The sequence below is a fragment of the Anolis carolinensis genome, chromosome 5 (assembly GCF_035594765.1).
Source record: "Anolis carolinensis isolate JA03-04 chromosome 5, rAnoCar3.1.pri, whole genome shotgun sequence".
In the NCBI taxonomy this organism is placed as follows: Eukaryota; Metazoa; Chordata; class Lepidosauria; order Squamata; family Dactyloidae; genus Anolis; species Anolis carolinensis.
The window spans coordinates 29812158-29838282 of NC_085845.1; the positions used below are offsets into that span (position 1 = coordinate 29812158).

Here is a 26125-nt window from a genome sequence, read left to right on the forward strand (position 1 = left end):
GTAAGTGTTTCTCTTTCTAATATCCAGTTGGTCATTGTGTATCTTTAGTCTGATGAAAGCAGGGCTTTTCTCATATTCTTAGCAAAGTTGTGTAGTGAAAACCAGATCTTGGACAAGTTCCTTGGCTGAACTACACCAGGAAAACCAATAACCATACTGGCTGGCTGAGATCCTGGGAATTATACTCCAACCAAGGAATTTGCTCAAGATAAACTTTGGATGGTGATCTCCTGAGACTGAAAAACTGGACAACTTTTGGCCAAGCAAGAACGTCACTCCGAAAATGGTATTTGTGCAAGCAATTTGTGCAACATCTTGTATTGAAAATGCACCAAGAACACACATAATTTAAAATGTTAAAGGAACAGAGGTGCTACTTTTTAGTCCATCAAAAAGTTTAACATGGATTCATCTGATGCATAAATACCCAAACATTGCAGTCCCATTCTCCTCTAACTTTTAATTTTAGTAGTAAACCTACTGAAATGATGCAGGTTGAACTGTATCATATGACAGTGTAGTAGACTCATATAATCGAGTTCCTTACAGTTAAACTAAATTCTGAAACTGCATTATATGGCTTTGTTGATAGGGCCTAAGCTTCTGTCCCACTGACTTCAACAACACCATTATCTCCTAGTTGGTGCTTTTAGTAAATAGTAAAGGATTTTTTCTCTTCCCCCTTTTTATTCGATTGAAAAGGGCCCCAACATCAAAAACATACACATGCAGTTTCCTGGCGCTAGACTGAAAGAATAAAGGATGAAGCAAAGGATGCATCCGCACAGTAGAATACAGTTTGACACCAACTTCACTACCATGGCTATGGAATCCTGGAGTTGTCCTTTGCAATGTATTTTGCCTTCTCTACCAAAGGGTGCCACTGCCTCACCAAACTACAACTCCCAGGATTCCACAGCCATGACAAAATGGTGTCAAGCATAATCAATTCTACAGTGTAGATCAGTGGTTCCCAACCTTTGGGCCTCCAGGTGTTTTTGTTGGGTTTAATCCCTAGGTTGCACAAGTTTCTTGTGTCCTCAAGTTTCCAGTCCTCAATGAGTAGCTAGACTACAGACAGGGCTAAGCTGGGGGATTTCTTCTTCCACATTCCTATGCATGTTTCCCAAAAAGGCTTTGTTTTTCGCTGCTAGCCGTTGCCTCCTCCCTTCTGATGACTTAGTAATGGAATTTTTGTGAGGGAACTTCCTCTTCAATGTGTTGTCAAGACTTTCGGGATCACAGGGTTGTTGTATGTTTTTCGGGCAGTATGGCCATGTTCCAGAAGTATTCTTTCCTGAGGTTTTGCCCACATCTATGGCAGACATCCTCAGAGGTTGAGGTAACCTCTGAGTATGCCTGCCAATGCCATAGATGTGGGCGAAACATCAGGAGAGAATACTTCTGGAACATGGCCATACTACCAGAAAAACATATAACAACCCAACTTCCTCTTCCTTTAAATTGCCCTGGGTTGACCATTTTAGACACCATTTTAGGGTCTCTCCTGCTTTTCCTTTCTCCATGTGAGGATGCACATTTTGCCTCTCTCTAGGCCAGTGGTTCTCAACCTGTGGGTCCCCAAATCTTTTGACCTTTAACTTCCAGAAATCCTAACAGCTGGTAAACAGGCTGGGATTTCTGGGATTTGTAGGCCAAAACACCTGGGAACCCACAGGTTGAGAACCACTGCTCTAGGCAAAATGTAGCTGCATGGATATTTTTACCTTTTACTCCTTTAGAAGTTGAGATTAGTAAGCTAGTTAGCCTCAAGACCTTTCCTATCAAGACCTTTTCTATTCAATATCTTTGAACCAAAGTTCTGACTCTGCAATTCTGAATCATCCTAAGGAATAGAAGCTTATCCTTTAGCATCACACATAAGTTTCTGCTGGTTAAGGAGTGTACTCCTAGTACTCTGCTACTGAGGTTTACTTTGAGCCTAACATCTCAGATTCCCCAACAGTTTTGGACCTCAGCTCCCATAGTTCCTAACAGCTGGTCAGCTGGCTGGGATTTCTGGGAGTTGAAGGCCAAAACAACTGGAGGCCCAAAGGTTAGGAACCACTGGTGTAGATGAACCCAGAGGTCTGGCTTTAAGGCAGTGGTTCTCAACCTGTGGGTCCCCAGGTATTTTTGGCCTACAACTCCCAGAAATCCCAGCCAGTTTACCAGCTGTTAGGATTTCTGGGAGTTGAAGGGCAAAATATCTGGGGGACCCAAAAGTTGGGGACCACTGCTTTAAGGCTTTGAAAAAATCATTTTAGGACTACAACTCACATGGTCAGTGACCGATTTAATATCAACTAGTCCTGTTTGAGAACCGGCTAAAGTCGCTCAGCTGAATATATTGGATTTACTGTATCTATGTTTTGGTTCACCAGTCAACAATGTGGGTCGACTTTAGTTGAGAATAATCAGCAAGATTCCAGCCACAGCCTGGGAAACTGGAGGTGCTGCAGTTACAATGCAAAAGGGACGCCTGCAAAAAAAAAAAAAAAACCCTGTACTTAATGGGGCTGACTTCTGCAGCAAAGGCAGCACCAAGGAAACTCTGGTTCTCCTCCAATTTTAATGTGTTGTATACGGAGACGCCTAACAACCTTCTTTATAATACAGACAAATATTTGCATTATAGCAACCAGTTCTGCATGCTTGGTGAGGAATCTTAAAGGGGAATCCTAGGCGAGGCCACTCGGGGTTAAGCCCCATTGAGTTCTGTGTGTGGATAAGACTGCAGTTTGAACAAGGCAGTTTAAACTCCCCTTTAAAAATTGCTTCCTTTTGGGGGGCAGAGAAGACATTGGTTCTATAGTGTCTTGATGTCTGCTCTTTACGAATCACTCCTCGATTTGCAACGACTTAATTTCATAAGGGTTTCTTAGGAAGAGACACTCAGAAGTGATTTTGACAACTCCTTCTTCTGAAATATTTCCTACAGCACCCGGGGTTCACTGGCGGTCTCCCATCCAGGTACTGACCAAGGCTGACCCTGCTTAGCTGCCAGGATCAGATTGGAACTGGGGCACTAGATCCCTAACTGAGATCTAGAAACTGCCATAAATGTTGACCCAGAGTTTAGGAAGCTACTTCTGTTGCCTTAAAAAAAAACTAACTAAAACCAACATCTCCTACTCTATCCCCAGATCGAGGACTTAAGGGATCAAAACGCAAAGCTCAAAAGCAGGAGACATTTTGAGAGATGGACATGACAGAAGCAGCCATTAAAATGTCAAATTGAATCCTGGGCAAGGGTTCAAAAACCCGACACACACTGAAGGTAGAAAATCCCCATTCATTCCAATGGAGCTCCCTTCCTGAGTCTGAGTTGGGAAGATCTGGGTAGGAATGGAGCAGGAGTTTCCCATTCACTTCAAGACGAAGGACACTTTTCATGCCCACTTATTTCAAGGGTGAGATATGTGGTCCTTTGAACGATGGATTACGACTCTGGTTTGAATCCCCCATTAGAGCACGAGTCACACTCTCTCAGCCTCAGAGGAAAGCAGCCTCTGAACAACTCATGTATTCGCCGGAAATGATATGGAGGCAGACAACAACAAAATCAACAAGAAATAATTTTAAGGGCATTCCCGTCAGTGATGCTTGCAAACCTACAAATCCCATGACTCCATAGAACTGAGACATGGCAGCTCAAGTGGCGTCAAACCGCATTATTTCTACAGTGTAGATGCACCCCTACCTGAATCCCGTGAGAAGCTCTTTCACTTCTATCCGAAGGATCTCTGATTCCTAAGCCCTGCAGCAGGGATTCCCAAACCTTTGTTTTTCGGATATTTTAGACTTCAGCTCTCAGAAGTCCTGTTATTGTACCTGAGGTCTTTGGGAGCTGAAGTTCAAAACTTCTGGAGGGCCAAAGTTTGGGAATCGCTGCTTATAGAGCATTTAAAATTGGGTTGGATCACACCTGGAAACAAATTTGCAAAACCTGTTTTTCTTCTTCCACATGTTTGGACTATAGTTCCCATTCCACCAGAATTTTGGCTGGGGCTGAGGGGAATTGTATTCCAAAATAGTCAGTTTAGAAAGGGCTATTCTAAAGCTGTCTTCACCTCAGTCGTTTGGCCTTGGAAGGTAGTGAGGTGCTAGATACAGCTAGGGCCCCTCCTACACTGTCATATAAAATCCAGGTTGTCTGTTTTGAGCTGAATTATATGGCACTGTAGACTCAGATAATCTAGTTTAAAGCAGATAATGTGGATTTTCTGCTTTGATAATCTGGATTATATGGCAGTATAGAAGGGGCCCTAGGGGAGACCTCAGTCCAAAACCGCATTAAACCTACTCCTTAGCCTTGGGCAAGTCGGTCTTTCTCTGGATGCATCAACACATCTCATGCCTCAACGTTATGCAATCATGGAATTTGTAGTTGCTGAGGCACCAGCACTCTTTGGGCCTTCCAGACAGGCTCTATATCCCAGGATCTGATCCCAGGTTTTCTGTTTGTCCCAGATTATCTGGCAGTGCCGATTCCTTTAATCCAGTTTAAAATAGAAAACCTGGGATCAGATCCTGGAACACAGGGCCTGCCTGGAAGAGCCCAAAGAGTGCTGGTGCCTCAGCAACTACAAATCCCATGATTGCATAGAGCCCTTGCACATAGCCCTATATCCCAGAAAATCAAGGCAGAAAATCCCACATTATCTGAGTGTGGACTCAGCTAACCCGGCTCAAAGAAAATATTATGGGATTTTTTCCCTTGATATTCTGGGATATATGGCTGTTTGGAAGGGCCCATAGTGTTGAGCCATGTGAGTTAAAGTAAAGGGTCCTTTGGCAGAGAAGGCTAAGGACCCTGAAAGTCTGTAGTTTCCAAGATTCCATAGCATTGAGGCCCCTTCCACACAGCTGAATAAAATCCCACATTATCTGCTTTGAACTGGGATATATGGCAGCGTGGACTCAGATATCCCAGTTCAAAGCAGATATTGTGGGATTTCCTGCCTTGATATTCTGGGTTATATGGCTGTGTGGAAGGGCCCTGAGAATATGCAATGAAAGTGGGGTCAAATTGCATTAATTAGACAATGTATGTCTCAGAAAGCAGTAGCAAATCCTCCTTTAAATAAATTTCGGCCATTTGAAGTTTTCTTTCAAATGGGACACATGAGTTATTGGAAAGTGTGAAATTACTACTGTTGGCTGGTGGCTTCGTATATAATGTTATAATGCGTACACTTTAATAATGATGATGATGATGATGATGATGATAATGATGATAATAAAAATAATAATAATTTTATTTAAAATATAAATTTTGCCAAGAAAATTTTATGATTTTGGATTTCTGTTTATGTCCATAAACTTACAAATAGGAATGGTCAAATGTAAAGTATTAACATGCATAAATGTCGATGGGCTCACTTTTCAATTTCTCTCCCCAAACTTCCCTCAAGTATACATCCAAATATCTGAACGGAGGCAGACGTTTGGACACAAAGGCCCCTTCCACACAGCTGAATAAAATCCCACAATATCTCATTTGAACTGGAATATATGGCTGCGTGGACTCAGAGAACCCAGGGCCCTTCCACACAGCCATATAACCTAAAATATTATTTATTTACTGCATTTATATACCGCTTTTCTCACCCCTGGGGGGACTCAAAGCGGTTTACAACATAATGGCAAAATGCCGACTATACATTAGAAAACATAAGAATGATCAATATTAATAATTTAATATTATTAAAATATTAAGGCAGAAAATCCCACAATATCTGCTTTGAACTGGATTATCTGAGTCCGCACTGCCATGTATTTCAGTTCAAAGCAGAAAATGTGGGATTTTATTCCGCTGTGTGGAAGGGGCCCCAGTTCAAAGCAGATATTATGGATTATTCTGCCTTGATATTCTGGGTTATATGGCTGTGTGGAAGGGCCCAAAACGAAGCAGGGCTATTTCTAGTGTTTGCATAAGTATTTCCCTTCCGGTTGGAGGAAAGCAAAAGAGGGACCCCCAAGGATATGATGCGGGGCAGGAAATGGAACATGTAGGTACAAAACCCAGGGCTCTTAATAAATGCTTAGAAAAACAGGCATTTGTTTCTCGGCGGGGCAGGGAAAAGGGTCACAGAGCATGTGAAAAGCCTGAGCTCCTGCCTTAGAGAGAGAGGCCAGATCCCGCTGAGTTCAGTGCAACTTTCCGCTCAAAGTATTTTGGGATTACTTGAGGCAGATTAATCACCTCTTAATTTACCCAAAGGCAACCAGTTTTGGAAGCTAAGCAGGATCAGCTCTGGTTTGCACTTGGATGAGAGACAACCCGCCAATACTAGGTGCTATAGGCTATATTTCAGAGCAAGGGGTTGGTAAAACCAGCTTTTTAAAATAAAAAGTCATAAATTATTTTTACTAGCTATCACTTTGTGTTGCAAACTGGCTAACTTCTCCCCTCTCGCTGCCTCTCAGTTTTAGTCGTTTTACAAATAATTTGTATTTAATGTGTTATCAAAGGCTTTCCTGGCTGGAATCACTGGGTTGCTGTGAGTTTTCCGGGCTGTATGGCCCTGTTCCAGAAATATTCTCTCCTGACTTTTCGCCCACATCTATGGCAGGCATTCACAGAGGTTGTAAGATCTGTTGGAAACTAGGCAAATTGGGTTTATATATTTGTGGAAAGTTGAGGGTGGGAGAAAGAACTCTGGTCTGTTTGAGGCAAGTGTGAATGTTGCAAATGACCAGCTTGATTAGCATTTAATGGCCTTGCAGATTCACAGCCTGGATGCTTCTTGCCTGAGGGAATCCTTTGTTGGGAGGTGTTAGATGGCCCTGATTGTTTCTTGTCTAGAATTCCCCTGTTTTCTAATGTTGTTCTTTATTTACTGTTCTGATTTTAGAGTTTTTTTTAATACTGGTAGCCACTTAGTTGGTTCAACCTACCTGGGCACAGCATCTTATTTGAGAACACAGAAATGCTGGACCACTCTAACAACCACCATGTCGAACTATACAGATAAGCCATTGAAATCCACAAGCAGGTGGACAATTTCAACAGAAAGGAGCAAACCATGAAAATGAACAAAATCTGGCTACCAGTATTTAAAAAAAACCTATAAAAGAACAACCCTTTGAAAACAGGAGAATTCCAGACAGGAAATAATCAGGGCCAGCTTATCACCTTCGACAAAGTTCCCCCCAGGCAAGAAGCAGCCAGGCTGTGAATCTGCAAGGCCATTAAGTGCTAATCAAGGTGGCTAATTGCAACAGTCACACTTGCCTAGTTTCCAACAGACCTCTCAACGTCTGAAGATGCCTGCCATAGATGTGGGTGACACTTCAAGAGATAATGCTTCTGGAATATGGCCATACAGCCCGGAAAACTCACAGCAACACAATTTGTATTTTATAAAAGAGCAGCCACTTTTCCCACTCAACGTTATGCATATTCAATTTGAGAAAGACAGTTTCTATGCGGCTTATTCCAAATACACTTTAATGCGATTGTTCCTTCCTCTGTCTATGGACTCCTGGGATTTGGAGTCTGGGCAGAGGAGGCTTAAAGACTTTGTAAAACTACAACTCTGCAACTCACAGGATTCCACAGTGTTGAGATGCTGTAGTGAAAGTGGCGTCAAACTGTATTAGTTCTACTTTGGAGATGCACCCATAGTTGTGTTGGAAATAAGGGATTTCAACAGCTGTTGCCTGACAAGCAAGAAAATGTCGCTTTCTAAACCAGCAGGAGCCCTCTCCGGTTTTTCAGTGTGGCAATCCGACGCCAAATAAGGCTTTATAACAGAGCCATGGCGTTCTGGATTGCTGGCACCCGACCGAGATCAGTAGGATTCGCTGCTGTTTAGACTGGTCTAGACTTGCACGGTTGATATCGCAATCTTGCCTATATGCCTAACGGAGGAAGGCCCCATTGGGTGTGTAGTGGGTTGCATCTTAACATAAAGTGTAACTAATGTACGCTGTAGCATGAATGTAGGTTGACACCACTTCCCATAAAAACCTGAGCAGCAGGGGGCGCTGTTGCACCGCATTCAGGGCCACAGAGGCGAAGAAAACACACGCTTACACAGAGAGAAGGTGGGAGACGGATAAACGGCGAGGAGACCGCAGTTAGGAAAGCAAGCTTGAAAAGGCAGAGAGAAGCAAGAGAAAAATGTCCTCCTCGTTGCACGTTTCCCCAGACCCTTCCCCGCTCCACGAGGGTCAAAATATAGATAGGATCATGACTTGGCCTTGGGGTGAGATGGCACCCCAATAATCTGTCCTGGGCACTTTGGGGGGCCTCGAGGGAAAGGGGTGAGCAGGGCACTGAGCATGGACACAGACCCGGCCAGGAGCTCGACTCACCGTTGGCGCCGGCGTGTGGCCTGCCGAACAGTTTGCTGCTCGAAGCTTCTTTCCTGCCTTCGGGAGAATCTGTGAATTCCCCCTTTTTAAGGTCGGAGTCTTTGGAGAAAAGGCATTCGACGGCAGAAGGTTGTACCCCTGAGAGGGGAGAAGAGGAAGGAGAAGGAAAAGCGAGAGGGACAGAAAGGGGAAAGGAAGAGAGACAGAGGAGAAGGAGAGGGAAAGAAGGCGAAAAGAAGTTTAAAGAGAGGGAAGGGATTTCTAAACCATAGTATTGTTTTTAGCATTGCTAGCCGGCGCTTTGAGGCTCCTTCCACACAGCTGAATAAAAACCCCATATTATCTGCTTTGAACTGGGAAATATGGCAATATGGACTGAGATAACCCAGTTCAAAGCAGATATTGTGGGATTTTCTGCCTTGGTATTCTGGGTTATATGGCTGTGTGGAGTGTCCTTTAGGAAAAGGAAGCGAGATACTACTACTACTACTACTACTACTAATAATAATAATAATAATAATAATAATAATAATAATAATAATAATGATAATAGAGAGAAAGTAATGGTCACATTTCTGGACGTGGAAATGCCTCAGGTGTAGGATGAGGGGGGATATAAAGACATTGTGTTGTCGAATGCTTTCATGGCTGGAATCACTGGATTTCTGAGTTTTCCTACACTGTGGGCCCTTCCAAACAGCCCTATATCCCAGAATATCAAGGCAGAATACCCACAATATCTGCTTTGAATTGGGTTATCTGAGTCCACACTCAGATAATGTGAGATTTTTTTGCCTTGATATTCTGGAATATAAGGCTGTGTGGAAGGGCCCTTTATGACCATGTTTCAGAAGCATTCTCTCCTGACGTTTCGCTCACATCTATGGCAGGCATCCTCAGGGGTTGTGAGGTCCGTTAGAAACTAAGCAAAGGAGGTTTATATATCTGTGGAAGGTCCAGGGTGGGAGAAAGAACTCTTGTCTGTTGGAGGCAAGTATGAATGTTGCAATTAATCACCTTGATTAGCATTGAATAGCTTTGCAGCTTCAAAGCCTGGCTGCTTCCTGCCTGGGAGAATCCTTTGTTGGGAAGTGTTAACTGGCCCTGATTGTTTCATGTCTGGAATTTCCCCCATCTTCTCAGTGTTGTTCTTTATTTACTGTCCTGATTTTAGAGGGTTTTTTAAATTAAATACTGATAGCCAGATTTTATTCATTTCCATGGTTTCCTCCTTTCTGTTGAACCAACTTGGACACAGCATATTATTTGAGAACACAGAAATGCTGGACCACTCTTATAACTACCATGTCAGACTACACAGAGAAGCCACTGAAATCCACAAGCATGTGGACAATTTCAACAGAAAGCAGGAAACCATGAAAATGAACAAAATTTGGCTCCCAGTATTTTAAAAAAACCCCTCTAATATCAGGACAGTAAATAAAGAACAACACTCTGAAACAGGGGAATGCCAGACAAGAAACAATCAGGGCCAGTTAAGACCTCCCAACAAAGGTTTATCCCCGGCAGAAAACAGCCAGACTTTGAAACTGCAAGGCTATTTGATGCTCATCAAGCTGGCCAACTGCAACATTCACACTTGCTTCAAACAGAGGAGAGTTCTTTCTACCACCCAGAACATTTCACATATATATAAACCTCACTTGCCTAGTCTCCAACAAACCTCAGAACCTCTGAGGATGTCTGCTATAGATGTGGGCAAAACCATGGAACATGGCCATATCGACAACACAACTTTAAACTTCAACTCAGAGTTTAGAAATGTATAGTTGAGGTACGCAGAGGAAAGGCCAGGCGAAGCGATGAAAAGAACAGAAAACCTAGAGGAAGTAGACGTAAGTCTACCAAAGCTTGGGTTACCAACTTCATTCTCAGTCTCTAAGCTGCTACAAAGGTCCCTTCGCCTACAATAAATGTCAGGTTTCAGTTGAAGGGTTGTCTGCGTGTGTCTCTTTCTAGAACACTAGACATTTGAAAATGTTTATGGGGGGAGAGCTGCGGAATTCTCACTCTTCCGTGTCCCATTGAGAAACGCCCTCCGACTTTGTTGTGCCAATCTCCAGCTCTTCCTTCTACTAAGTTTCCTGAACCCAGCCAAGGTTTGCTCTCAGTTGTAGGTGCTCCTTGGCTGGAGTTGGAGAGCAAGAGATGCATCTCACGGGAACTCCCGTGTATTTCCAGTCCCACTTCCCCCTTGGAAATTGGGAGATGGATCTCTATTGTAGAATTAATGCAGTTTGAGACCACGTCAGCTTGTTATAGCTCAATGCTATGGGATCATGGGGGAGTTTTACAAGGCCTTTAGCCTTCCTTGACCAAATATGTTGGCCACTCGCGCCCAAACTTTTGTCATGATTCCATCGCATTTAACCGTGGCAATTAAAGTGGTGTCAAACTGTATTAATTCTACAGTGTAGATGCAACCTCTCAGACAGAAATATGTATTTCGACATTTCAGGACGAAAACGGAGCCAACCAAACGATACAAGAACGCGAACCCATTCCCCTCAAGTGCAAAATCGATCAGAGAAGTCTCTCTTACCTAACTGAACGCAAGCCGATACCAGTTTACGGCAGCTGGACTCCATAACCCGTTATCTGCAAAACAGGAGACGTATCCGCGTTAAGGCAGGCAGGCCAAATGACAGAAATACACGACAACAAGCGTCGCCAAGAGGACGACAAATTAACCCACATCTCCAATTGTTTAAAAAGCGAATTTTTCGCGAAAATAGGTTTCAAAAATGGCTGAGATTCAGCGTAGGAAAACTGGATGGAATAACAAACCCGTATTGATTTCTGAGCAAGCTCTTTCCTCTCTCTACACCTTAAATGCTGGAGCCTTTCTCCTTGAAACACGTCTGCAGACATTCTCAGTACAGTAGATCGAAGCTTGCCTCTCTGAATGAAGGATTTCCCCCCTGCAGCCTCTGTCTTCCCACAGATTGTATTTAGACTTATTTTGGATTTTCGGGTTTTCCAGAAACGTGTGGTAATTCCTCTCCATCCGCCTCATTCTAATACCGTGAAAACTGAATATAATCTAGATGATACCCCTATTTCTACTGTCGCTTTGGAATTTTGAAATTTTTAATTCGGATTATATTTAAACACATTTTAATTCGGATTATATTCAGAAAACTACTCATCCTTGATTCGGTTTATATCCAGAAATCAGCAAGACAACGAATGGTGCATTAAAAAAATATATATATAGTGCTGCTGTTTTTACCATCATCACCATCATTCCTATCACTAACACTAATATAATTTTGACACAAACAAAATGTAAATTAGCACCCAATCTGTTCAATGCCCATGGCTTCTGGGATTATTTCTTACATGAATGAACCCCAGGCAAACATTGGAAGGAGTTCTTATTGAGGGTTGGGAATGGAGGGAGGGGACATCCCTTAGGTGGTTGGATATATTTACAAAATAGAAATGAGGAGAATCATTGCAGAGGTGACAATAACCCAAAGCCCATTTTGCCCCCACTTTGCCCAGAGAAGCAGGAGGAATAAACTGGAACTAAAGTGTTGCAGAAGGAGGTTTAACTACCTAAGAATTTAAACTTACATTTTATTTTATTCCCTTTAATTTGACGAATATTTTTAAATATATGCGTTTCGATGGTCTTCTGTTGTTATCTGTGTGTTTTAACTGCGTTATATCTGCCCTGAGGAGAAGCGGGTGACAAATAAAAACCAGCACATCACCATCCTCTTCATCATCCCCTTTGAAAACAGAGCTAAACAAACTGAAATGTTAACTAAACCTAAAATAAAGCCCGGTTATGTTCTCCCAGACAACGCTGTGCAGAAACCTGACCCTTTGTCATAATAATAATAATAATAATAATAATAATAGGATTTGCACGCATTCCTTGATACATCACATAGTCTTAGACACTTGGGAAGTGTCCGACGTGTGATCCAATACAAAAGGCAGCATAGTGATGTTGCCTGCTGTGTACTAATCTTGTTGTGTATCAAATAATTATGGTAATAGTAATAATAATAGCAATAATAATAGGATCTGCATGCATTATTCATAGTACATCACATAGTCCTACACACTTGGGAAGTGTGATCCACTACAAAAGCTAGCACAGTGATGCTGTCTGCTGTGTACTAATCTTGTTGTGTATCTAATAATAATAATAATAATAATAATAATAATAATAATAATAATAATAATAATAATAATAGGATCTGCACGCATTATTCCTTGATACATCACATAGTCCTAGATACTTGGGAAGTGTGGTCCAATACAACAGCCAGCATAGTGATCTTGTCTGCTGTGTACTAATCTTGTTGTGTATCAAATAATAATAATAATTAACAATTTTCATTTGTGGACTTTCTCACGGCTAGAGATGGGTTACATAATTAAATCACACAAATAAAATAAGACACGTCTGGGGATCACTTTCCTCTGCTCTTAAACGCTTCCCAGACATCTATAAGAACAAGAAATGCTACAAATGTTGGGTTGAGGGGAATAAAGCGGATCAAGTCCCATTAAACGCAACGGCACTGGCTCCAGAGTAAAGAAGGAGGTAAGGATTTCCCTTTCTGCCCAAAAGGCCTGGAAAGAAAGGAAGGGAGGAAGGGGGGGGTTGCTTGGAGTCGAAGGGGCTTAGGAAACCTGTCCTCTTTGTCTGATTTCGGCTTGGAACAATCGCTGTAATTTCCAGAGTGGGGAGAGAAGGGATTTCCGGATCTCTCGCTTTTCCCCTTCCTTGAGAGGGATCTTCTTGCAAACTGGGCAGAGGCTCCCTCTTTCCAGTGCGTGGTGGATGGAATTAAATGTATATCTAGAGACGGTGTGTGTCTTTTCTTAGATGGTGAGGCTGGTTGTATTCGATTGTTTTTATAAGGGAAAAAAAAAGATTTCCAGGGTGCTTTTATGCGTTGATTTTTATTTTAAAGTCCAAACTTTTAGTTTTGTTGGGTTGCTGTGAGTTTTCCGGGCTGCATGGCTTTGTTTCAGAAGTATTCTCTCCTGACGTTTCGCCCACATCTATGGCAGGCATCCTCAGAGGTTGTGAAGTTTGTAGATTTTGTTTTAGTTTTGTTGTTCCTTGAATGTTGTTTCAGTTGAGTTTTTGGTGCGTTTTTAACCTGACGATGTTACTTTGCTTTTTAAACCGCTTGGGATGCCAGTTTGGGAACAAAGTAGGGTATAAATAAAGGGACGAATGGATGGCGTATCTGCAGTTGCGAGAAAGAAGGCAGTTTCTGGCCTGAGACAGAAAAGACTGGTTTCCAAAGGCAGGAAGAATTGGGAAGCTTGTTGTGTTGTCATTTTCACTGGGTGGATCTACACTAGAAAATTAATCCAGTTTGACACCACGTTCACTCCCATGGCTCAATGCTATGTAATCAAAACAGCTGTAGTTTTGTAAACTTGGGATTCTGTGTCAAAGAGTGCAGGCGTCTCACCAAACTACGGTTTCCATAATTCTATATCATTGATCCATGGCAGTTAAAGTGCTGTCAAACTGTATTAATGTCAAACTGCATTAATTTTGCATTATAAATGTGGTGTGGTTGTGTGTATTTTTGGATCATGTGATTTTAATATTTTTATTAGAATGTTTTAATGCTTTGTCTTAGTGTTTCAATGTTGTTTGTGCCTATGTTCATTTTTTAATGATTTTAATTTATAGTTATATGCCAGTGTTGCGTTATTATGACTTTTTAAATTATATGTATGTTGGCATTGAATTCTCGCCATTAATATGTTGTAAACCGCCTTGAGTCCCCCCCCAGGGGTGAGAAAGGCGGCATATAGATACACTAAATAAATAAATATTGGGGTGCTTAATAGACAAAACGAAAGGCCTTGGTGCACCCCATTTTCTTGCCTAACTGGGATCCCTATCCATCATTTAAAGAAGGGAAGGCAAGGAGGCCACTTCTGATGAAATTCAGGATTTGAGTGATTCTAAGGTTTACTAAAAAAAATAATAATAATGAAGGAGGGGCGGAAGGAGGGTGAAAAAAATCGGAGGATTAGTGCCTGATTGAGATGTCTGTTCGGGAGATATTACAAAAATCATTATCAGCGCTCTCTTACTAACTCGATATGAAGTAACACAGATGGGATTTTATTAGTCCAGGCTTCCAAATGTTTACTTATGATAATTTGGCTGGAAAATTTGCATGTCATCATCGTTTGGGTAATTCTCTCTCTCTCCGTCTCTCCCTCTCCATCCCACCCCTCTTTGAAAGTCCACCTTCCCTCTTTGAATGAGTTCGGGGTCTCCTACGATTAGTCAGTGCTTATATCCTGCTTAGCTCATCAGTACCGAGCTGATTAAAAAGTATAAATATATTTGCCAAAAGGGCTCAGATTTCAGGGGAGAGAAGAGGCCGTTTCCATAAATAAAGAAATGCAAATCATGTCTGCCTTCCAAGAGAGCTGAAAGGAGCAGCCAAAATGAAGAAAATAATAATAATAATAATAATAATAATAATAATAATAATAATAATAAGAAGAAGAAGAAGAAGGTTGCTGTGAGTTTTCAGGTCTGTATGGCCATGTTCTAGAAGTAATCTCTCCTGACGTTTCACCCACATCTATGGCAGTCATTCTCGGAGATTTTGAGGTTTGTTAGAAACTAGACAAATGAGGTTTATATATCTGTGGAAGGTCCAGGCCTCTGTTGGAGGCAAGTGTGAATGTGGCAATTAATCACCCTGATTAACATTGAATAGCCTTGCAACTTAAACGCCTGGCTGATTCCTGCCTAGGGGAATCCTTTGTTGGGAGGTGTTAGCTGGCCCTGATTGTTTCATGCCTGGAATTCCCCTGTTTTCAGAGTGTTGTCCTTTATTTACTTAATTACAACATTCACACTTCCATCCACTAGCCTCTAACAATTTTTCTCCCTCCCTGGACCTTCCACAGATATATAAACCTCGCTTATTTAGTTCCCAAAAAAATCTCACAACCTCTGAGGATGCCTGCCATAAATGCAGGTGAAATGTCAGAAGAGAATGCTTCTGGAACATGTCCATACAGCTCGGAAAACTCACAGCAACCCAGTGATTCCGACCATGAAAGCCTTCGACAACACAATAAAATTATTGTTGTTGTTATTGATGTTAATGATGATGATTATGCTCAAATTCTGAGTAGGTTTTCTTGCCATTATTTCATAGGGTTTGTTTATTTGAGTTTTTAATTTTCAGTCAATTTTTTAAAGGAAAATATGGGCACGTCTACAGTGATCACTTAATGTGGATTAAAGGCATCACAATTGGGTCCTCAAACCAAAATCACAGACTACTCTGAAATGTGTCTCAGAAGTCTCTCTGATGCCCAGGTCAGAGCCAAACCTTTTCTAGGATTGAAACATATCTGCATTGACCACTCAGGTCGGTGTGGAACCGGTGTGAAACATCTGCATTTCACAGTGAAGATGTTTACCTGTGAAGTCCTGGAACCAGTTAGAGGCCTGGGTATTAATGCTTCTATGTACCAAAGAGGCCTTCAACTGGGAAAAGCAAGATTGCAGATACTGCGAAATAGGGCCCCTAAAGTGCACCAGCGCGCATTGGGGTAAACCACACTGCATGGCGAAACCTATTAAGGGATGGGTGGGTTCCTAGGGCAACTTTGCTAGGGATTCCTAGGACAGCTTTCAGCATTTCAAAAGCACCAAGGCGGAGAGATTTCTCTTCCAAGCCGCAGAAAGAGAGAGAGAGAGAGAGAGAGAGAGAGAGAGAGAGAGAGAGAGAGAGAGAGAGAGAGAGAGAGAGAGAGAGAGAGAGAGAGAGAGAGAGAGAGAGAGAGAGAGAGAGAGAGAGAGAGAGAGAAAGTGGTTGAGGAGTGTGCTAGGCGCCTTCCCAGTAAAGAGGCCTCCTATAAATGAGGCGAAATTGTTTGGCAAAGCCACGAAGAAGGCCCCTTAATTTCCCTCGATGGCCTTAAACCGGTTCTGTCAAGGCGAAGCCTCGGCCTCAGAGCCGGTCCTAGGACTAATTTATCTCACAAATTGAGACGTCCAAGCTTCTTCCTCCTGGCTTCTGTGGAAATCCCCCCACCTTTCCTTCCAAGACTCTGACAGACAGACAGGGGAAATCTTGGCGGCGGCGTCCAAAGGCTCACCTTGCCCCACTTTTTTTCTTTTCTTGTTCAGAAACACCCCCTTTTGACGTTGGTGTCAGATGGAGACGGATATTTATTTGATTCCAGGCTTGACGGGGCTCTGAAGGAGGAAAGGGGCTTGCAGTGTAAACCTAATCTGGTTTCGGGGAAGGAAATTCCCTGGGGATTAGGTGGATGGGGCGTCCTGGCGCGGATTTCGAGCCCATGAGAAAGACATATATGTTATATACACACACACCTATATAATATATACCCCCTTCTCTATACACACACACACACACACACACACTATATGTATACTATACACACATATCATACTATACATATCGACATACAATATACAAATATACACATATGATATATACACTATATATATTTGCACACATACATACAAATAGATACTATCCCATACACGTGCACATACACGCATACAGACATACTATGCATGCAGACATATATTTTATGTATTCATATTCATACATGAGTTTTTACATATGGACGCACTCTACATGTGTACGTACACATACATACATTTAATACATACATCTGTATAATATATACTCCCTCTCTCTATACGTACACACACCTAAACAAACTATATGTATACACACAAACAGACATACTATAAATACATACATACACATACTTTATGTACTCATATTTATACATGAGTTTTGGATAAATATGTATACATTATATATACACACTCTACATGGGTTTATACATACATTTAAATTTTATATATATATATATATATATATATATATATATATATATATATATAATATTCTCCCTCTCTCCATACGCAAACACACACAAACTACATACACACACATATACATACTATACACAATATACAAATACACATATACTGCATATATAGTATATATCTATTTGCACACATACAAATACATACTATCCCACATGTATTTATTTATATACATACACACACATAAACGCACATACAAAGATATACTATACACATACTTTATGTACTCATATTCATACATGAGTTTTTGAGAAATGCGTATATATTGTATATACACACATACACATATACACTTTACATGTGTATTTACACATACATACATGTAAGCACACACATATATATATATACACACATACATACTATATATTTATGCATATATACACATATAAACATATATATATACAAATATGTATATATTGCATATACACACATACACCCACTCTACACGTGTACTTACACATACATACATTGAAGCACATACTAGATATACACGCATACAAACTATATATTTATGCATATATACACATATTAAACATATATATATACACACACATATATATACACACATACATCCACACATATACTCTATGTTTGTGTGTGTGTGTGTGTGTGTTATATATGTGTGTGTGTGTTTATAATCCGCCCTGAGCCCCTCTGGGAAGATAGGGCGGAGTACAAACCAAGTGTTATTATTATTATATCATTATATTAATGTGCATTATTTCAAATATATGACTTTAAAGATGTACATATTAACTTAGTTTGGGTAGTGTCTGTGTACGTAAAAATACCTAGGTGAAAATACCGGCCCTTTTACACGGAAAAAAGTGGAGCATATTCATCAGATCTATCTATATATGTATCTATACCTATATCTATATATCTACGTCTATATCTCTTATACGTCTATAAGAAGAAGATATCTATATATATATGTGTGTGTGTGTGTGTGTGTGTGTGTGTGTGGTTTACCCAAAAGGGATCCCTTCGACCGAAAACCCTCCTTCCTCAATCCTGTGTGCTGTATAACTACAACAAGATCTCCGGACCTTTGCAAACCCGATTCCCTGAACTTCTTTTCCTTCCATTTTCTCCTGAAAATCTCCTCGTGGAAGCGCCTCAGATGTTTTATGAGCCATAGGAGGATACAGTGAAGGAATAAAAAACTCTGGGGCCATGCAATGAAGATACATTGGAAGCTAGGATTTGGAGAAAGAAGCCTTGTCGGTAGGAAGTGAACGAAATAGGGCTGGTACTAGTTGTGGGCCCAAAACAACCCCTTTTCTACACATCCGATCAATATTACTTTAAAAAAATCTTATAGAAGTCATTCTTATTGGAGAGAATCGATAACGGTTGGGTTTAATTGCCTAACAAGAGGAAGCAGTACAATATTTTAAAAATATTATTAAATATGTTAACCTATTTATTAATAAATAATATTAAGGAATTTTTAAACATTCCCGGGGAATATTAAAAGCCTAATAATTAGGAAGTTTTTTTCTTTCGATTCTTATTTTAGGTGATCTGAAAGCTTAAAAATGTCCAACTGCCTATAATATGCCGTGTTTTTCCACCTCTTCATTTCAGCACAAAGGAACTTTTGCAAAGCTAGGCAAGCCCCATCACAAAGTGGGACCCTTTCCCCAATTCTCTCCGTCCCAGTCTAATCCCTTCCTTAATTAGTTTTATAATCCCTTTAAAAATATGGATATCAACAATAATCGATGCAGTGTTTGGAAAAGGGGTTGGTTTATTTGCAAGCTGCGCGGGGCGAGGGATACAGAGACAGACAGGGAAGTTTGGGCGGAAAGTATGCCTCAAAATACACTCAGGCGCTAATATAATAATAATAATCTGTGTTTGGGTTCGGTGCCTAGTTAGAGCGAAAAGCTTATTGAGGAGCAGAAGAAATATAAAGAATCCCTGCAGCTCTCTTAACAACGGCAGCAGGGATGGCTCTTCCCAGGCTGTTTCTTATTATTATTCCGGTTCCAAGAGATGCATAATTTATTATAATTTCCCTTCACGATCTGCGGTTGGTATTAAGGGCTGGAAACCCGCTGGAGATGTGCAAAAGGGAGGCAGGGCCTGTGGATTCCTTCTCAGCTCCTCACAACTGCTCTCTTCCCCTTCCTTCCTTCCTTCCTTCCTTCCTTCCTTCCTTCCTTCCTTCCTTCCTTCCTTCCTTCCTTCCTTCCTTCCTTCCTTCCTTTTCTTCATCTCTTTCCTTTCCTTCTCTTCCCCTTTCTTTCTTCTTCTGCCTTCTCTTCCCAGTTGGAGCATCTGGTTTTACCCCCTCTCCCCAACTTTCCACCCAGGCCAGTTTCCACCCAGATGTCTTCCTAGAGAAAGAGACTCTTCTCCTTGAAAATGCTAGAAAGCGGTTTTGCTGTGAGTTTTTTGGGCGGTGTGGTCATGTTTCAGAAGTATTCTTTCTTGACGTTTCGCCCATATCTGTGGCAGACATCCTCAGAGGTTGTGAGGTCTGTTGGAAACTAGGTAAGGTTTATATAACTGTGGAGGATCCAGGGTGTCTGTTACCGTCGCAATTAATCACCTTGATTAGCATTGAAAAGCCTTGCAGCTTCAAGGTCTGGCTGATTCCTGCCTGGGGGAATCTTTTGTTTCATGCCCGGAAGTCCCCTGTTTTCAGAGTGTTTTCTTTATTTACTGTCCTGTTTTCAGAGTTGTTGTAATACTGGTAACCAGATCTTGTTCATTTTCAATTTCTGTTGAAATTGTCCACATGCATGCGAATTTCAAAGGCTTCAAATAATATGCGGTGTCCTCAAATAATATCTCCTCAACATTTCTGTGTCCTCAAATAATGTGCTGTGTCCAGGTTGGTTCATCATACACTTGATGAATCAACCTGGACACAGCATGATATTTGAGAACGCAGAAAAGCTGGACCACTCTCACAACCACCATGTTAGACTACACAGAGAAGCCACTGAAATCCACAAGCATGTGGACAATTTCAACAGAAAGGAGGAAACCACGAAAATGAACAAAATCTGGCTACCAGTAATTAAAAAACGCTAAAATCAGGACAATAAACAAAGAACAACATTCTGAAAACAGGGGAATTCCAGGCAGGAAGCTAACACCTCCCAACAAAGGATTCCTCCAGGCAGGAAGCAGCCAGGCCTTGAAGCTGCAAGGCTTTTTAACGCCAATCAAGGCGATTAATTGCAACATCAACAGATATTGTTTTTTATTCATCACTTTTACCCCGCCCTTCTCACCTGGAGGGACTCAGGGCGGCTTACAACAGTCGGCAATTATATTGCCTAAAATACATTCAATAAAACAGTAACAGACAAGAGTTCTTTCTCCCACCCTGGGCATCCCACAGATATATAAACCCCACTTGCCTCGTTTCCAACAAACCTCACAACCTCTAAGGATGCCTGCCATAGATGTGGGCAAAACGTCAGGAGAGAATGCTTCTGGAACATGGCCATACAGCGCGGAAAACTCACAGCAACCCAATGATTCCGGCCATGAAAACCTTCGACAACGCCAGGAAGAGACTTTCAAGTGGAGAGGGGCAAAAAAAAAGAGGGAGGAGAAATACGGATTTCTTTTTGAACTCGCACCCTCTCAACTCGATTTATAACTGGGGGGGGATGACACAAAGACACACACACACACACAGGGCACTCCCTCCCCCTTTCCCTCCCCGAAAGCCCGGGTCGAGGCGGCACCTTTGGGCTCCAACCTCACAAATCACACGCCGGGAAGACTCGGCTCGAGTGGAACCAATCGCCCGACTCGCATTATCTCACACCGCCGGGGAGGGAAGCGGGCTGGGCGGGGAGGCTGGGGCAGCCGGGGAGGTGGATTCCTTTGGCCTTACCGGCTCCTCTCGGAGCGCTCCTCCTTGGGCTGCTGCTTCCCGGCGCTCTTCCTTGGGGCTGGGGTCAAATCCTGGCGCTGGGGGGGCGAGAGGATCAGCCTGGAGGCGCCCGCAGCCTCCAGCACCGCAAAAGGGGCAGCAGAGGCGAAGCCTGGCTGGAGAGCGTGCTGTTCCGTCGAGTTTTTTTTGCAAGGGGGTGGGGAGGTTAGAAGAACTGTTTCCCCCTTCCTTCCTCTTCCTCCTGCTTTGCTTGGGCTGCGAGGACCCTCCGCCCGGCTCCCGGCTCCTCTCCGCTGCTCCTCGGCGTCTCGCTTCCCTCTGGCGCGCTCTCGGAGCCGCCTGACGTCACAGAGATTCCTCCAAACTCCCCTCCGCCGCAGAGGGAGGGGAGGCAGGAGCGGGAAGAGCAGGGGCGCCCCGGCGGAGGAGGCGGGCGGGGGGCGGGTAGATCTGAAAAGTCGGGGTGGATGGGGCAGGGGGAGGGAGGGTCAGACGGATGGGCGAGACAGACAGCCACGAGGGGGCCAGATGGAGGAAAGGCCGCCCTGAGTCTAGGGGAGACCGAGGAAGCCCTGGAAAGTGAAGGGAGGGGGGGGGGAGAGAGAGTGTCCACGCTCAGACTTCCTTCACACGCTTCTTCCTTCAGCAGAAATGGGTCTGGACCTGCTAATTCAGGGGGAAGTCCCGGGGTAAAAGAGCCCACCAAGGGCACTATCATGGGAGGCAAATTGGGGAGGGAAAGAGGAAAGGGCGGGGGGAGAGGAAGTGTTGGGGAACCAGAGCTGTTAGGCTCGAAATAACCCTCAGTTGGGGTCAGGCCCGTAGCCAGGATTTTGATTCGGCGGGATGATCTACCCTAACAAAGCTTTTGTATCCTTATCCCAATACCCCCATGCATATGGGATATATTGAAGCATGGTGATCAGATCATGATATGAATAAACATAACAGTTAAAATAATAAATGTAAGGCGTTCTCGAGGAACACTCTGAGAATTTCGGGCAGGGGGCTGAAGCCCCTCAAGCCCCCCCCCCCCCCATGCCTGGTTGGGGTGATTCCACCATAAATATAGCAGAGTACCAGAAGTAAACTTCGAGCCTTTCCACACAGACCTATATCCCAGAATATCAAGGCAGGAAATCCCACGTTATCTGAGTGTGGACTCAGATAACCCAGTTCAAAGCAATCCCACATTATGTGAGTGTGGACTCAGATAACCCAGTTCAAAGCAATCCCACATTGTGTGAGTGTGGACTCAGATAACCCAGTTCAAAGCAACCCCACATTATGTGAGTGTGGACTCAGATAACCCAGTTCAAAGCACTCCCACATTATGTGAGTGTGGACTCAGATAACCCAGTTCAAAGCAATCCCACATTATGTGAGTGTGGACTCAGATAACCCAGTTCAAAGCAATCCCACATTATGTGAATGTGGACTCAGATAACCCTGTTCAAAGCAGATATTCTGGGAGTTTCTGCCCTGATATTCTGGGATATAGGGCTGTGTGGAAGGGCCCTTCATAACCAGCAGAAACTTACACCTGATGAGCTGGGCTAAGCTTGCATTCATTAAAATGGCTTAGGACTGCAGAGTCAGAACTTTAGGTTCATTTTTTTTTGAAGTAAAAGAAATACATTCTTGATAGAAAAAGGTCTTGGGACTATCTAGCTTACTAAATCTCATCTTCTAAAAAAGGTAAAAGGTTAAAAAAAAAGGTCAATGCAGCTACATTTTGCATACAGTGAAACCCAGCTGGAAGAAAGGGGGAACCCCCTCCCCCCTGGCCTCCACGACCACAGGGTGCCAAATAATGCAGATATTTGCAATAATGCAATATAACTAGCTGCAACTTACGAGAAAGGGCTCGAAGTCCAAAAAAAGGCCAAACTACCAAGGGGTTTCAACGGTTTACTTTTTGCTTGTGATTTACAGTACCATAGCATCCTATTATCCATTATACATATAGGATAGACAACTCTACATGACATGTGTGTGGGGGGGGGGGGGGGAACTAATTTTGTAAATAACGTCCAATAATACAGTATATACAGGAAATATATTTTACATTACATATGGGGGGGGAGGAATCAAAACTTGTAGGTGGTGTCAAATACCATAACATCATATGATATACACACACACACACACACACACATATATATACCTATGCAATATACACACACACATACACACATATGCTATATATATACACACACATATATATGAATACATATATATTGCATATATGTGTGTATATATGTGTGTATATATAATATATAGCACATGTGCATATGCATGTATTGCATATATGTGTATATATGTGTGTATATAGTGCATATGTGTACATTATATATAACATGTGTGTATGTATATATTCTGCATATATGTATGCATCTATAATGCATGTGTGTATATAATATATATTGCATATGTGTATATATATGTCTATATTGCATATATGTGTGTATATATGTATACATAATATATATTGCATATGTCATATATATAGAGAGAGGGGGGATTCCTTTGTGGATGTATAAGAACAGAGAAAAAGAAAGCAGTGGAAAATCTGGAGGGAGGGAGAGAGGAGAAGAAGGAAGATCGGAGGAATAATAATTCACCCACAACTGCTAAGCTCCCCTTGGAAATGCCTTGCTTTCTCTGCTCGAGTAAGACTCCCAGGCTGAGTCAATCAGGTGCGAGAGAAGAGCTGGCCAGCCATAAAGGGCCCAAGAAAGGGAAAGTGTGACCTTCCCCAGCGAAAGTGGGGCGTGAAAGGCTCTCAAGAGGCCAAAGGGAAGGGAAAGATCAAGCCCCCCCCCTTTTCCCTCCAGCAATGGGGAAGATGGCGAAGCAAAGGCTGGAGGGAACAAGGGCTTCAGCCCCACAAGCTCTTCGGAGTTCAAATTCATCTAGCACTAAAGGGGGAAAAAAATAAAGCGCCGGCAAAGAGTCGAGTTTCCTCCACTTCTGGGTTCACGTGGGGTCAGGGCTACCTCATTTTTTAAAATGACGAGGCGGAGGCTAAAGGAGGAGACTTGGGGAAGGCGGTGGGTTGAGGGACCGAGAGGGAAAGAAAGAGCAGCCCTTCCTCTCCTTCCAGTCTGCGGCCTCTCCCAAAGGGAAGCGCGCATCTGCACTGGAGGATGAGTGCAGTTTGGTACCGCTTGGATTCTAGGGAGCCTTGGGAATTTAGCTTTAGCCTTCTCTGGAAAATAGTGCTGGTGCCTCTATAAAATACAACTACAGCCTTGAGCCAGGGCAGTTAAAGTGGTGTCAAGCTGCATTCTACCCTAGATGCACCCGAGGTGGTTTTTGGTGGTGGGCTTAAGTAGATTCATTTCAGACTAAGGCTGGGGGGAACCTGCAGAAACAAGAGCTAGCCTCGTACTTATAATAGATACTCGCTTCTCTCTGTAGATCGTTTCCAACTATCCTTACTATTTCCATATTCCCCCCTTTCCTCCCATTATTAGGACATCAATGTGACTGAATGGTGTTCCATATGTTGGATTTGATGGGTTAGCTTTAAAATGTTTTCCGGAACCCAAAGGAAGAGAACATTTCCTCGCCTTTGCCTTTGTTGCGGACAATCTTTCAAGGCGGCACCAACCATTTTTGTTTTCTACTTTTGCTTTATATTGTTAAAAAAGAGGGAAAGGAACAACTTGGCTTTGGTCAATTTTTCAGCATTGGATTTTTCGCATTTTCCGCTTTGAAATTTAGAAAGGAGCGAGCTCCCTCAATTCTCTCTCTAATAAAAAAACCCGATATTTTATGGAAGGAACAATTATTTTTTTTAAAGATTGCTTTTGTCATCAACGTTGCACTGTCGGTTTGCAGCACTGGAAAAAGAATTAAAATTGAATTATATGGTCCTTGTGGCCTCTTCCAACTGTGATTCTATGATTCTACCATTGTTGTTATTTCTGGGACTGTAATCCTAAAGACAGCTGACTTATATTCGACTTGAGTAGTTAGGATCCCGCGATCAAATCTGATTTGAGCGTGAAAATATTCCTAATATCCCAGATCCTAGAGACAATTGTGTGTGTGTGTGTCCTCAAATTGGCTGTCGATTTATGACGACCCCAGGAATTTCAAAGGGTTTTCTTAAGCAAGGAATGCTTACTCAGAGGCCCTTTCTACACTGCCAAAGAATTCAGGTTATCAGATCAGAGAATCCACATTATTTGCTTTGAATTGGATTATATGAGTCTAACTGCCATATACTCCAGTTAGATAATCTGGAATTTATATGGCAGTGTAGAAAGGGCCATAGAGTGATTTTCTCCCACCCAAGCCCTAACCATGACTGATCCTGCTTAGTTTCTAAGGCCTCTTCCACACAGCGGAATAAAATCCCAGATTATCTGCTTTGAACTGGAATATATGGCAGTGTGGATTCAGATATCCCAGTTCAAAGCAGATATTGTGGGATTTTCTGCCTTGGTATCCTGGGTTATATGGCTGCGTGGAAGGGCCCTGATATAAGATGACCTCTTACAATTACTTGACAGGAAAACCCACTAAAACCAGTGGGATTTGTTGTGATGTATGCCCATGGATAGATTTGTGGTTATAAACCAAGAAAACCAAAGCACTGGGTATTTTTTCATTACTAATATCACTATCCCTAAAGACTGGAATGCAAATACAAAAGATAATGTGTCGAGTTACTTTGGCCCCGTCCTTGTTTTAGGAAGAGATCATGTTAAGAGAAAGTGGTCTACTTGGAGGAGGTGGAAGGAGGAATGGTGCAGCCCACACGTCGTGGTGGGATTGATATTTCACACAGAGACTCCTGCTAACACTCTTAGGCCTGTTTGTCCCGCAATCACGATCACATACGCACACTTAAAGAATTGCTGCGTCTTCCCAGCGTAAATATATGTGTGTGATGCAATTCGAGTCTTGTTTCAGGTGCGGACTCGAACATAACCGATCTCACCAATAGGCGGATCTACACTGACCCATAAACCCGGGCAGATCCGAATCTAAGATGATTAGTTAGGCCC

At 42.5% G+C, this 26125-nt stretch overlaps 1 protein-coding gene across 4 annotated transcripts in view; it reads right to left on the bottom strand.

Moving 5' to 3' along the window:
- The window catches only part of pitx2 (paired like homeodomain 2), an 81566-nt gene that overhangs the window by 45270 nt on the left and 10171 nt on the right, over positions 1-26125 (bottom strand). Inside the window, exons 1-3 of one of the 4 annotated variants that reach the window (XM_003221751.4) lie at positions 21105-21466; positions 10889-10944; positions 8326-8463 (exon numbers count right to left, since the gene is read on the bottom strand). In XM_003221751.4, the coding sequence (XP_003221799.1) occupies positions 8326-8463; positions 10889-10934 (184 nt within the window). In that variant the 5' untranslated portion in view covers positions 10935-10944; positions 21105-21466. Of the gene's footprint in view, positions 1-8325; positions 8464-10888; positions 10945-21104; positions 21467-26125 lie in introns of those variants that run through there. The other 3 variants (XM_008112104.3, XM_008112105.3, XM_062983107.1) reach the window with 3 other exon arrangements.